Below are 15,098 nucleotides of genomic sequence, written 5' to 3'. Positions count from 1 at the left end.
ATAGTGTCAGCGCAATATCAGAGAGAATCTACTTAATGAAGAATTCAATGGTGCCTGGACACATAGGCTGTACTGGAATTACCTACAGCTGAACCCAGCACAGTCCCGCTATATCAGCGCACGCCCTCCTGCAGCTCTCATCTCCTTCAGTGCAGCCCACACGCTGCACGTAGGCTGGGGTTAGTGATACATCACTGCATGTCCCTCTATACCCAGCACCTGACAGGAATGGAAAAAGTGAAGCACATTTCAAGCCACGTCAACAACCAGCTCAATCCACTGAAATGTTCCTGCTCAAACCTACTTTGGTCAGCATTAAATACCAACTCCTTTTAGATGTAGCATGCTAACTGCCCATTTTTGCTGGTAGATTTTGCTGCTGCAGCACATTTGGGTTGAAATAGAGAGCACTATAAAACATCAGTATTACCTAGCTTCCTCCTTTCTGCTTTTATGCCTGTGCTAAAGAATGACAAATCTGCCATCACTGCAGACAACAGCTTTGTGTCTAGGTCTCCTGCCGTTTCACAGAACTTTGCCCAGCCTATTATCTCCCCACTTAGAGCAGGAACAGGCAAAAACAATCAAGGCAACATTTCACAGGAACACCATTCCAGCCACTGTTACCAGCTGCAAGTGCTTTCCCTAACACTCCCTAAAGAAGCTCTTTCGCTTCTTTCTATCAGGTTACTCAGCACTATCACCCAAATCACTCCTGCAGACTGGAAAAAGATGTATTTGTGATAGTTTCTGATAGCTATCAATTACTTTGAAACATAGGAGGGAGAAATCTACTATAGTCATCAAGCCAAAATGGTAGCAATCAGAACGAGAACTGGACAGCCAACCAATACCACAGTTTATCAGTACTGCAGGGTGTGTCTATTGATACTGTGTTACAGAAAGCCACATTAAGATACTAACACCTAAGCAGCCACTCAGTATCCATCATATATATAATCATGACAACAAGACAGATATATCATTCCATACCATCTGCCTTCTCAAGGGAAGGTAAGAATGGAGACTTGTCAACCCAGAAGAAAGGTAGCATAGAGTAAACCTGCACGTACCCATGGTGCACAGGATTTGTGTCAGGCTGAGAACCTGCTGCAGTTACGTATGTTAGCATAGCTGCAGTTCAGAACCAGTTCTTCAGCACCTAGAGGCTATCAGCAGTGCCTGCCTTTCCTATGTCTTGGCACTCAGTACCAAAAGATTGCCTTCAAGTTTTAAGGCTTCCAGTATTTATGCCAATTCATGTTTTTTCTTCACTAGGAGACTAGAGGGAAAGAAGGCAACATAACTTTCTAGTCTGCTTGAGGACTCAACTTAGGCTCCTGTACACATTAGTTTTCTCCCAATTCTGAGAATATGTTAAATTGCTCTAAAGGTTTTGTTAGCTGACTCCAGTTTCCACATTTAAAGTAATATTCAAGGCAGAAAAATATAAGCAAAAAAACAAGCAAAACCAGTATGTCTTGCTTAAGTCAGGCTAATGTGATCACTTCTGTTCTTCCTGTGTGAATGCTTAAGTCTAGTTTAAAACCTTAGCAAGTTCCTAACACAACTCTTCAGCTGCACATTACACATAACGTGAGCAGGGCTGGGAGGAACAGTCTCAAACTACCTAAACTACCTCCTTGCACTGTCAGCTTCCCATGAATGTCATTCCAGAACACCAGTTCTGGAGCAACATTCACCTCTTCAGTCAATCACATTTCATCATGATTTTAGAGATGCAGTCCTTCCATTAAGCATCACTGAAGTCAGCTATTACAGCTTACCAAAAAATATAGTATCAGATTCACTTTAAAAAGTTGCACTAGATCAGTAAAGGCACTGCCTACAACAACTTTTACTTATTTATTCCTTAATCTTTTCAGCTGCTTGGAAGGAGAAAGGCTATCATAGAAGGCATCCAAATAGCTGTCCATAAGAAAAGGACGTTGGCAGCTATCTAAGCTAGTCTAAGAGAGACTTATTTACAAGCAAGAAGCTTGATAATCCACCAGCATGACCTCAACTCAGTGATGGTGCTGAAATTTCAATACAACCCAGGGCAGTATGTTGATGAATAGCAGATGCCAATAACAAGTTTCAAATCATGAACAAGAACAGAACTGGCAATCTGGACAGAGAAAAAGTGAAACTCCATTTCAATGTTAACTGTACTGCTTTGATTCCCTAGTTTATTGCAGAGTGGTTAAAAAACCTCGAGCAGTATTTGCAGCTTAACCGTTGAGTCTTGTTTCTGTTTGGCCTCTTCAGGACCAAGTTATCACCATTGTTGCTCAGTTCTTTTCCATCCAGTAGCAGTCAGGTGATAAGACACTCTGCTTTGCATAGAATGGAATATGTGCTACCATTCACAGTTATGATACAGCTCTCTACTCCTCCTTTTAAAAAGGAAATGTGAGATCTAGAGGCCTGTGTAGGTGTGACTCATAACACTTCCCTGGAAAGAACAATCGTCTTCAAACTGCACTCAGGCAGACACATTTTCAGTCCCATTAAACAGAAAACACTAAAACTGTAGCTCACATGATCCTTCACTTTGTGATCCACCTGCAACTGAATGCTCAGAGGCGAGACCAACTTCGGTAGGAAACCAAGTTCTTACATATTTTGTGAATGAAAAAACATTAGCAGCGTCAAGAGGTCTAGCAAAATATCATGCTTCTCAGAATGGAAGACTGTCACACACCTAAGTACAAGTGGCAGTTTTGTATCTAACCAGTCATTCCAGAAAACTCTGAGGCTTAGATATAATGTACCACAAAAAGATAATAAAGCCATGAGTTGAGACATGCTTTCTACACATCACACGGTGATTTGAAGTTGCAACTAGTTTGAAAAGTACTGATTGTATCACTACAGCTAAGGGAGAGGAGTGGCTTACTAGACACTGCATGCATGTGAGAATCCTTTTTCTCACTATCTTCCAGCAATCCAAGCTTATACACTTCTACTGATGACTCAGAGCTTCTCTTAAGAGAAGTCTGCCATGGAAGGCAAGATTGGTCAACATAATCAAATTCACATATCAAATCTGTAGGAACAAAGTGGTCTGAAAAGGTAATACTGTAAGAAAGCTACCACATTACTGTCAGAAATAGCTATCAGCAAGCCTCTTTGCTGGTTTCAGTAGCTGAAGAAGTAACCTCTACAGTGATTAAAACTATGAAAATAAGTACACAAGTACTGTTCAAACTATGAGCTGTTTCTAATTGAGGACACCACGTGCAAGCATGCACCCTGGAATACGCCAGTTCAACACTTCTCAGCACCCAATAGTCCACCACACACTTAGGACATCAAGGACATCTCAGGATACTACAGCAGCCACCGGACTTGACAAACTGAAAAACAGAGGGCTGTACATCATTCACCTCCTCTGAGTCTAACAACCTAAAGACATCCCAGAAAGTTAGCAGTACTCTAGACTGCATATGACATAGTTGCCTAACTCTGTCAAAGAACTAATACAACATCAAGCTAGTTTGTAATTTTTTCCAGTGTTTAGTATCAAGCTTCAAACAAGGGTATGCACACTGTATATCCTACCACAAGTAGACATGTTTATTTCTGCTTGAGATAGTGTGGAAAAGTACAGCACTAGGTCTCCAGTAGTGAGACCAGAAAATAAGTTTCACTGAATTACACAAAATTATATAATGGATTACACTTTAAACCTACAACAGAATGAAGTTCTGAACTGTTTGGAAAAGAAAAATCTTCACTAATTTATTACGAGGTTCAGAAAAATACAGATATGGGACCTTGCACTAATATGACTCTGAAGTACCGCCAAGGAAGGACACTTCTTTACTTACCTACTGACATATACGCTTTCTTCTCAACATCATAGGCACAGACTGCACTTGATCTTCCACAGTCTTCAACACCAGAACAGAGGTTTATTTTATAAAACACACGTTTGTCTGTATCAATTGCTTCCCATGTGTAGCTGAAAAGAAAAAAGGTTGTTAGTATTCACATTTATGCTGTCATCCTCTAGACACCAGTCCCTGAAATAACCAAGTTGTAAAGTTCAGTGTACCATTACATTAAGTTCCTTATTTATGTTCTAGATCATTAAGTATCAGAAACAGTCGTTACTGAACCAGGGCCAAGAGCTAAACCCATTTAGCCACCTGCGAAGCATATATTTCATCTTTCTTGCAACACCCAACCAATCACTTTTTTCCCTCAAATCCCTGCAAAGGCTGCTCTGAACAGGTAGATTACAGGAGCGACTCCTTTTCCTTGAAAGCCTGATAAACCCGTCAAACATCTTGGGCAGGCAGTATGCAATTGCCCTTCAGCAATACCCAACAACAGTGGAAGTATAAGACTCAGAGGACTACAGCAGCAGTCCACATCCCATCCCCATCAGCTGCAGATCCATTCACCTTCAAGAGAAGAATCAGACTTGAATTATTATTTGCATCTTTCTGTCTGAATACTGTAAGAATCTTAGGACTTTGCTGCACCCTTACGCATTTTTCAAGTAACTCAATATTCAAAAGACAGTTCCTGTAGAGTAACATCAAAAGCTGGAAAGCAAGCAGAGCTATCTATGAGAGACTCAATGAAAGGGACCATGCTAGTACAACCATATCAGGAAAAAAAAAAAAAAAAGAAATCAGCTGACCAAAATCTGGTAGAGGAACATGAGCCTCTGGTTAAACACAATGGGGAATAAATCAGAGTAACAGAACATAATAAGATGTAGCATAGTAGCTCCAAGGACACATGTAAGGACTAAAGACACATTTCCCTCCTCACAGTCACTGAGATAACAACGCTGACATGATCAGTTATACAGCATGGCACCACCCAAGTTAGGACTATGCCCAGTTCGACTGGTCTGGAGTCAGGAGCTCCTCAGACAGGCTGATTTACTGGCATAGCGCACTGTCCAAACTCCATCAGGAAGGCTCAGCTCAGTAAATAATCACTATCATCAGCTTGGCTCAGCTACATCTCCTCTAGTTCTGGCAGGAGCATGCATCCTGGGGATTATACTGATTTTTGCAGTGTAAGAGATTCCCTAGCTTTTTCATCTGAAATGGCAACTTCATTAGGATTTAATGCAGATTCATCACATCAGGAAACAGAAGGCAACACAGCAATTTATTAGATACTCCAGATACTTACAGCTCACCTAGGGTTTAATGAATCTGACCTGCACTACAGGTTAGTAACAAGTTGAACAAAGAGGCAGCCTTCCTCCTTCAGCCATTAACAGACTAGAAGTTGACTGGAAGCTTTACCCTTACAGTTCATCTACCTTGATCTCTAGCTCATAGGTGCTACTTCCCTCAGTGCTGCCATACCCTCTATCCTCCCAGGAAGAAAACCCACTCTTGTTTCACTTTGGAAGCCTAATTCCTGCCTAAGGATAAGACAGCAGCAGCTCAGCTACTTTGTTTTAGATTTCTGAATCCCTCAAGATCTCCTCTGAAATCCATTGTACTGCATCTCTAATCAAAGTGCCAGCAGTAAAATATCACACTATTTTCCATTTAACCACTGACTATAGGCTTCTTGGCTTCCTTGTACTACAGCAGCCCTAATTTTAATTTGCTAATGAGAATGGCTGGAACAAGTAGAAATGGTTTCAATTCACAGAAGGAATTCTTTATTCTTATTACAGAACTAAAAGGTTCAAAAAAATAACATATCAAGTTCTAAGTCATACCTGAAACACTAATAAAAACTACTTTTTATCAGCATGATTAGACTCGAGGACTGTGTCTCAATCCTAGACAAATACTTGCCACTATTCTTCCCCCACAAGTAGTAGAGCTGACATTCTACAATCATACTGGTTAGTTCTCTGAGCCACTTTCTTGCATTTCTGAAGAGGTAAAAAAACAACACCTATGCAGGTATTAAGCCATAGTACAGGAAAAAAAAAAAAACAGGAAGGGATTGTTGTACAACAACATATGATTCCCCCCCCACCCACCCCCAAAATTGGAAGAACTTGGCTCTGGCTTCAAAGGCTCTGAAGACTGAGATGAAGACTAAAACATATAATTTTCCTCCAGGAAAATGTATATTTCAATCATAATACAATTTCCTCAAATACAACCCTGGAAAGTTAATATTCTGCTGAAAAAAATCCCAAAGGCTCCAGTGCTCTTTTTTGACTGATTTTGAAAGACTATAGAAGTAGTAATATATAATGCTAAGATGATAAATTGCTGATCAAGTAAGCGTGGCTATTCAGCACTTTTAGATGATTGGGAAACTAGAATTTATTTTCAAATTGAACTAGAATCTGACTCCTTTATACAACTGAATTATCATCTATTAGAGATTAGTTTCTTGCTCTTCCAGCTCCATGTTATGAAAGAGAAGAAATCAATACCTTTAAGCCAGTTTATCAGTGTGCCAGAAACAGAAGAGAAACAAGATGAGAACACTCACAAAACAGAAACAAAACAGCCCCCAAAGTGAGTCTCTCTGTTCCTTCAGACCTCTATACAAGAAGTCTGAGGAATTTTTCTAAACAATCCAGGGAAGTAAACGTGGGATTTCTTGCTTCATCATGTTCCAAACCACACCTCCAATGGTACACATAAGCAAACACCTACAGTAGTTTCTGAGTACCATCACTTTCAGCTTTGAGGGAAGCTCAAGAGCCTTTTCTTTAAAAGAAAGCCAAAGGGGCAGGGCTTATTCACTGGACTGCCTGAACACACCAGAGCACAACAGCAGGTTGGATACCATCTAAGCAGCTGTTTTAAACTCAGATGCAAAATACACATTCACAGTGAAAGTCTGAACAATTTCCCACACAAGTAAAGCTCCTGACATTAAATCAGTGTCTGGGGATAGGTTCACATACAGCCCTGCAGCATATGCTTTATGAATACTGTATAATCAGTGAATATTAAGATGTTATAATTATGAAATAAACAAGAGAGTTAGGCAAAGCAGATTATGATAACAAAAAGAGGATAGAAAGCTTACCCATATCCTAGGCTCACTTACAAAACTCCAGCAGAGTGGATCTCCAAAAGAGATCCTTCCCCACTGGTAGCCAGCTCTTACATAGGTCTAGGTGAACTGCCTTCACCTGTGCTCCTCTGGCTGACTCAGTGCTCGCCTCAGGTGATCAATCAGAGGTTCAGGCCGTGACTCAGCAGTTCCCATACAAATCCAAACTGATCTCTGCCACATCCAGTAATGGAAACAATCTACTCACAGCCTCACCGTCATCCTGACTGCAGCCCATCCACATGAAGGGCTCTCGTCCAGCTGCCCAAAAAGTGCCTCCTGCCTGCAACTATGTCATGGTATCACCCTCCCCTTCCCAACCTGCTCTGGCCAGTTATCCAGCTAGCAGAGTAACTTATGCTTACGACATCCCAGATTCACCCCAACTTTATAGCAACAGCTCTAACAAGACAGAATTGGTTACAGGGGTGAGGACACAAGCAATTAACTCACTGCCTGCTGTGGGCCACAGTCAGAACTAAAGGAGCAAGCACAACCTGAGAAGCATGACACTTCTGAAGTGTCAGCTGCAGACAGATGTGAACTTAGTTTGTACTTTGTAGAAGGGAAGAACTGGAAAAACCCTCAGTACCACTGCACCAAAGACAGAGCAGCACAGGTGGACACAGTGCAGGCAGACATGCAGCATAGATCTAACACCAGCAGTCCTAACAGGAGCCACCGCACAGCTGATGTGATATGGGGGTGCCCTCTGTCCCATGAGTGCAAGAAAGCCACCCGCTCACATACCACACCTCTGAAATGGCCATTTCTGGTGCAGTTCATAAGTATATGCCTTGAAGAAAATTGCAAAAAAATCATCTCTACTGAAATCATAACATGATGCCTTGTTTACAGATAACATCCTCACAAACTGTCTCACCATTAGAGGCCTAAAATACATCTCTACTTTCACCTTTTGGGACAAGTTCTCCTTGTTTTCCCTCCCTGTCTCCATTGGTTATTTCTGGCCTCCGCTTACAACACAAGCCAGATTTGCCTCAATGTTAACACAGTGACAACAACAGGCATTGCACAGCAGAGGAGGCCAGTCTAGCTCCACGGCTTGGCACAAGGCAGCTGCAGCAGGCAGCTCCCACTGAGGCAGTGCCAAGGCCTGGCTGAAAGCAGCTGTACAAACAGCAGCAGCAAGCATTCAGACTAGGCCTGCCTTCAGGTCAGTCTTTGGTCCTTCATGGAGCCAGGGATTGGACTTGATGATCCTGGTGGGTCCCTTCCAACTTGTGATATTCTGTGATTCAAGATGCCGAAACAGTAATGAAGCAGTGAAAATAAAAATCCTTTCCAACAAATTGTAAGGCCTTTATGCATTCTGTTTATATGCCTTTACTGTTTCACAAAAGAAAGAAGCGAAAGTAGCATGAAAAAGGGAAAACACATGTGCTTCAGAGAGTCTGGTTTACCTTCTGGATGAGTATCTCTGGCACTGCAAGTTGTCAGATTTCAACAAGGCAGCGAGCCAAAGCACGTGCACCAAGTTAGAGCCACAAGCTGCTTCCAGGTCTGAGTACTGGTAAACCACCTCAAAGGAAACAAAGCACTCAACAGACCAGGGCTGCCTTTCTCACAACCACACTGCACTTCCTGCTTCTTCAGGTCCTACTGAAGAAGCGGAGTATCCCCTCCCCAGCAGCTATAAAGCAGCCACAAGTAGACCTTGCTCTCTACGCACACCATACCAGCTGGTTTTCTTGAAATGGTATGACACAGACCTCTCAACTCCGAGACAAGGTAACCTAAAAATCACTGATCTATACCTCATTAGACATCCAGCAACTTCTCTGCTGGAACACACTGCAGGGACTGACACTTCTGTGAGCCTTCTGCAAGCAGGCTCAACAAGCACAAGCAGACAAGCTTGGGAACAGGCTCCAGAATGACCCACCCTAATCTTATGCCAGCAATTTAGATCCACTACTTCCCATGGAAATCACTATTAGGTGTGGCTAACGTTTTAACATAAGCATGCATGGCACAAACTTGTTCCTCTACTAAAGACATTTCTCTTTAGAGAAAGAGAGCGCTCAACTGGCACAAAGTACAAAGCTATCACTATGCCTCAAGAGATGAAAAAAACACTGATCTATCACTACTCATGCTTAGATCTACTCAAGTTTACTCATCACTTTTTCCAGCCACCACGCACAGCACATGTCTCCAGGCAAGGTTTCATGCATCATGCATAGCAGTCTTACAGCTACACCATGAGCTATTCAGCTTTCTCAATCCTTGCATACACTTTGACATTTCATCTTTTGTGATGCAGTCTAATTCTCATCCACTACATCATGTTATAGAATGCATAAAAAATAGATAGTAATTTGAAGCTCATGTGCTGAGAAATCGTATTTAAGCCACTACAGTGGCAGCTTCCCAGGCTTATGAAGCAATCATGTACATACACAATTAGGTCTGGTAATTAGTTACTTATGACATCTCCCACTTAAACATGTCAAAGCACTTAAGAGAGCCAAGTAAGTTCAGCTACAGGTCATCTCTGCCCAGCACATGCTCCTGCACTGAGGCTACACCAACACTAAACCCAAAGCTTCTAGTGGTGCACAAGAGCACACATGTGGTTTCATGACAAATACTGAAAGGAGCATTCATACAGTTCTGTTCATGTCAACGGCCAAGCGCGTTATTTCAAAATTCAACATTAGGCTTTCAACTTGAAAGATAGCAGTTCTGCCTAATAACAGACCTGTGACTTACAGCTAGTCTGAGTATTCCTTTCACTCAGGAAATCTAAATCATACAATCTATGCACTGACTCTCATCCTTGCACAGGAGACAAACATTATCTGTCACCAAATAATCTACACTAGAATATACGCAGAACAGCAGAGGAGCTGGCATACTTTTCCTACTACACCACTACATTCAAAACATACTCTTTGTTTTTTTTCTTTTAAAGAGCATAAGAGAACTGTCAAGCTTCATCTTGTTGATATTGAAGCACACTGATTTAAAGAACAGCTGACTAGTAACTTCCTATATCCAACCAAAAGCTTTGTATCCTTTCCCAGATTTTGACATTGCAGCAATTCCAGATGCACCTTAACACAGAAGATAAACACTGCCTCTATTTCTAAGTCACATAGCATCACAGTCAGCTTTAGGAGAGCACAAGCTGTGACATTCAACAAAGTTTCAGCAAAGGAAAACTTTTTCCTATTTCCACTTCCTTGCTCTTTCTCTAGGCTGTCCACAAATACCCACAGTAAGGCTACAAGAAACAAGCAATATAAGCTACCCAAGGTTTAGGCAGTCTCACACTACAGTTCCAACAGACAGAAGATTTGTCTCCCTTTTTTTCCCCACTACTAGAACCCAGATTAGGTGCCTCTCTGCTACTACTTAAAACCTTAATGACCTCTATTCTCAAGTCCAAGATTTTCCTTCCTCATGCAGCTTTCGACATTCAGGCACTAGGGAGCCTGCTGCAGCTTTACCAACCTAACCAAAGGCCACACAGAATCCAGTACACGAGACAACAGTTCTTGTAAAACTAGTCAAAATCTTACTTAAGGCAGCACAGGGACAGATTAGACGAGCCCAAGAGCTGACCTGCGGATCCACATCAGATCTTACAGCTTACAGATGAGACCTCAAGAGAACAGTGTATGTGCTCAAGCCACTTAACCACATCATCCCCCCGTGGTGTAGCAGTTTTCCTGCAGAACAGATCTCCACAACATCTTCCAGAGCTTGCAGTTTGACAGGTTTGGCTTTTCTTTTGTCCTTTCTACATAACTAGCCAGAAGTTTTGAAGCTTTTCTTCAGGAAAAAAAAATAAATAAATAGAAAGAAAGAAAAAAGCCAGACAGGACAGCCAGCACAGGTTTTTAGAGGCAAGCGTGTCCCTCAATGGCATTCCTAAAAGTTTCTCTAGTCGCAAACAGACATGGAACAAAACCAAGGCAGATGCTGACACGACTTCATACCATTTTCAATATGGGAGCAATCAAATCATTTAGGGCAATTAAAGAAGGAAAGAAGAAAAAAAAAAAGAAAATACACTTTAAAGCCAGAGGAATTGCGAATTTGAGAGGCACAATAGCTTCTCACTTCTGTCCCAATTTCACAATTAGGGCAGTTACCCCACAGAAGCGTTTTATGTTCACGTGTTGACCTCATAAGAAAAGCTATCTTCTCCCCTCCTCCCTTTCATCACTTTTTTTTTTTTAACCGCTGTGGCCACAGATCCTGCCGTTTGCTCACATGACCCAGACCACCTTCGTGCTGTGCTCAGAGGCTGCACTGCTGCTCGCCCGGTAACACTGGTGAAGATAAAATACTCCTGTAAGCACTGCAGCATAGCTCAGCTCATTACTGAAGAAAGGAAGACCAGCAAGACATATTTCCCAAGCCAGATTCCCAGCTGAACGCATTACCGGAACAGGCCAAAACACGAAGAACAGTCATTTCCATGCAGCGGCTCTCACTATTCAAGGCTTTCGCAACTAAATCAATTACTGGTATGCGGCGGAATCCCCGGCAAGAAGCCGGCTGGGAGGCGACACACGGCGCAGCAGACACGGGCACACTTCCCAAGGGACAGCCGCACGCCGGAACCCGGCCCCGGCCGCAGCCCCCGCCTGCAGCTCCCTGCGAGGGGCGCTCACGGCGCCGCCCATCCAAGCACCCCGCCGAACGCGGCGTTACGCCTGCGGACAAACGCTCGGCAAGGCGGATTCGAGCCCCTCCCAACCCGCGCCCCTGCCGCCCACCTGCACAGATCCTGGAAGAAGGGCTCGTCCAGGGTCGCGGGGGCCGCAGCGCCGTCCCCCAGCGGCAGGCAGAGGAGAATGAGAAGCAGCGGGGCGAAGGCGGCGGCGGGGCGGGCCATCGCGACGGCGCGAGCCGAGCCGGGCCGAAGCGGCTGCCCCGGGACGTCAAGGAGCGCCGGCCGCCAGCAGCGCGTCATGTGATCACAGCCCGCCCACCGCCCGTCATGTGACCGCCGTCATGTGCAGGCACGGCGATCACGTGACTTATCCCTTCCCCCCCCCCCCCCCCCCCAGGCAGTGGGTGAGGGGGTTTCGCTTCTCCTGCGCCCCGCGGCTCCCGGCGCGTGCTTAACGGTCGTAGGGGAGGGCGGCCTGGCTGCGTGAGGTGCGATCTGCCCTCCGGTGTGAGCTGGGGGTGGGGCGAGGCATCAGGCGGCCCTGTCTGCGAAGCGTGCTGGGCGCAGCGCGTGGCTGAGCGGGACAGACGCCGCCTGGGAACGTTAGAGGGGGTTTTAAGTGTTCTCGGAACGCTGCAGAGAAAGCACAGAATTATACGTCTCCAAGGATGAGGACGGAGCAGGCGGTGGCAGCCTTGTGGTGACAGGAGTATTGCTACACCAGGAGAGCTGTGTGGCAATGAGCCCCGCCGCAGCCCCCCAGAGGAGAGGCTTGCATAAGGCTGAGAAGAAGCAGCTCTGAGAGTGGGGAGAATGAAAATAAATAAATAAATAAATTACACTTCTGAAAGAGAAACAGCTGTCTTAGGAGTGTAAATAAGTTCTGTTTGCTGGTACTGCCCAGGAGTCACTGATACAAAGAAATGCAAAAGGCCTGTAACTGAAATGGCTTCTACTTGTCCCATCTGGTGGCATCCACAGGAATAAGGCAGCAGTAGAGCTCTGCTTCTGCAGCAGTTCACTTCCATTCCAGGCTGCCCTCATGTTTTTCTCCTCTTTACGCTGAAGTTACCCTTTCCACTTCCATCCTTTCCAGCTGCACTCAGTGTTGTTACAGAGCACCAGCTGGCTTGAGGTGCTTGTCTGGCTGAAAACAGGCATGCCTTTTGAGCTGCTCTCCGTTTACTCACAGCTCTGTCACAGCCTAAGTCAGCTTGCTGCAGATCAGTACCAACACCTGCACAGGTTTCTGTGTGTTCAACAATAGTACCTCCCAACACAAGGGCAAATGAGCTAGAGGGGAAGGACCATGTTGGTGTGCCTGTTCATCAGCAGGAGCAATGTTTAGAGTTTATAATGAACACAGCCTAACCTAACAGTAATGTCCTCAAAAAAAGAATACCAAGTCTACTATTTCTGGGGATATTTTCCTTAAACTTTGCTGCTCTCCTGTCTGTACCAACATCACTCACTAGACAGAGCAAACACGTTGCACTTAACTGTAAATTCTGCCAGTTTCCTAAGTTGGGTTAAAGATGTATTAATCAGGAAGCTCACTGCAGACAGCAGCGTAAGCAGACACACTGGGTCTTCTGATCAGATTAGCTACCTATGTTTCTGCAAATAGAACTTTATTGCTGAAGTGATCTTCTTCATTCTTCTGTGCTTTGTATGCACAGGCCCTTATGTTTGCACAAGGCTCTGCAACCAGAGCAGTGCCATTCCATACTCAGAAAATTGTGTGCAAAGGTACTGAGCAGGGAGGAAAGACATTGAAAAGGCAGAAAAAGATCCCAGTTAGGGGGGAAAAAAAACCCCAAAAAATAATAATAGTACATATGTATTCATCATCCTAACTAGGAAGGAAAAAAAAAAAAAAAAGCAGAATAGAAATACTACTCTGATTTGAAGTGCTAACACATATGCATTCAACCTAGCAATGAATAAAAGTTGCAACATAACAAGGATAGCTATGGAGCTGCATAAATACTGAAATATAAGATGTGAATACAAATATTTAAAAAAAAATTAAAAAGTAAAAGACTGTCTAGAGGTGAGAAATCTTGCATGCAGACTCTAAGCTTGCAAACTTCAACGTTTATAATCTGGGGAGTTCAGTGGTTCTCTCCTGGTCCATGGGATTTCTCCCATGCTTAAAGCTAAATGCATACATAAGCATTTGCTTATATGTCAGTCATTTATATGTCTCAAAGTATGCTCTGCAAATACAGAAAGGCAGGAATGCTGCATTCAGGGTATCTTTTATAAATAACAATTTAAATATTCACCACCCGTGTTAATTGTTATCAGCTTCTCAGTTCATCCAATACTGTGAGACAATATTAAAATATTCTGGAATGTAATTTCTTAATCCTACCTTTTCCTTCGAAGATGCTCGGAGTGATAGCTGATAGTTACACTGCACTGTATCCCAAGGATATGCTGAAGCTTCCTGGCTGTGGATGGTTTTCAGTAGGCAAGGTACGAGATGAATAAACAGGTCCTCTGCCTCTCGGATTCTCTTTTGCATCTTTCCTGGTGTCAAATGTTGGAGTCATTTCATGTTCTTTTTGACACTCTTTCTTCATGTGGCCAGCACTGCATGTGAGGTATAGGCTATCTTAGAGGAAGCTTGTCTCTGCTCTTGCTGTCTCCATTCCTTTTAACACTTGTATCTGATCTCTGTCTTTTCAATAAATAGGAACAAAAACTATTTGGGAATCCAAAGTTGTATTTATATTTGATTTTGGGAAGTTCTCTCTGCAGTGAGGTTTGGACAGTTTATTTCCAGCTGTCTGTATAATAAAATAATTATGTCTATACTTTGTGAAAAGTCTTCATAAGGCCCTTCTGTGGAGCAATGCTGTTCTTCAGAAAGCATAGCAGCACCTGCGTTGTTCTCCATTCCTTTTTTCTTGCTTCCTACATCTAAAGCCCTAATCTCATGCCTGTTGTCATTATTTCTCATTTCTCCTTGTTCCTTTTTTGCTGCTCTCTCCATCTTTCACCATCTCTCTAATTCTTTCTACTCATTCTCTTTCCATTTCTGCTTCACTTCTACTCTTAACTGTTCTTCTCTAGCACATTTCTGATGCAAGCATTTGATGAGAGTAACCTCCCGAGTTCTTATGAAAAGTTTGCCTACTTTATAGCAATTTGAAGTACACTGTTGAGACAAAAACAGTGTTTGATGACCTTGTTTTGCAGACATAGGTTTAGGCTTCCCTATGTAGCTACAAAGATAATGACATTTCCTAATCTAGCTGATATTGTTCAGTGAAGCTGTGAAAGGATATCAGACATAAACATATTGACTTCTTTCGAAATCTCTGTTTTGCTGGGCAAGTTCTTACACTGTGTACTCAGCATGTGCTCTGAAAAGGGCTCTGTTTTGTGTTGTATCCTAGAAGATAGCTCTTGTCAAGGACATTCT

The 15,098-nt window shown here is 43.3% G+C and overlaps 1 protein-coding gene across 2 annotated transcripts in view; it reads right to left on the bottom strand.

Moving 5' to 3' along the window:
- Positions 1 to 11,981, bottom strand: part of IGF2R (insulin like growth factor 2 receptor) — a 53,677-nt gene extending 41,696 nt beyond the window's left edge. The window contains exons 1-2 of one of the 2 annotated variants that reach the window (XM_052683661.1): positions 11,769 to 11,981; positions 3,837 to 3,970 (exon numbers count right to left, since the gene is read on the bottom strand). In XM_052683661.1, coding sequence (XP_052539621.1) covers positions 3,837 to 3,970; positions 11,769 to 11,965 — 331 coding nt within the window. In that variant the 5' untranslated portion in view covers positions 11,966 to 11,981. Of the gene's footprint in view, positions 1 to 3,836; positions 3,971 to 6,987; positions 7,066 to 11,768 lie in introns of those variants that run through there. The other variant, XM_052683669.1, reaches the window with a different exon arrangement.
- Between the last annotated feature and the right edge of the window lie 3,117 nt (positions 11,982 to 15,098).

The sequence above is a fragment of the Tympanuchus pallidicinctus genome, unplaced genomic scaffold (assembly GCF_026119805.1).
Source record: "Tympanuchus pallidicinctus isolate F22 unplaced genomic scaffold, pur_lepc_1.0 scaffold1, whole genome shotgun sequence".
Lineage (NCBI taxonomy): Eukaryota > Metazoa > Chordata > Aves > Galliformes > Phasianidae > Tympanuchus > Tympanuchus pallidicinctus.
This window is presented reverse-complemented; position numbering and strand designations above follow the sequence as displayed.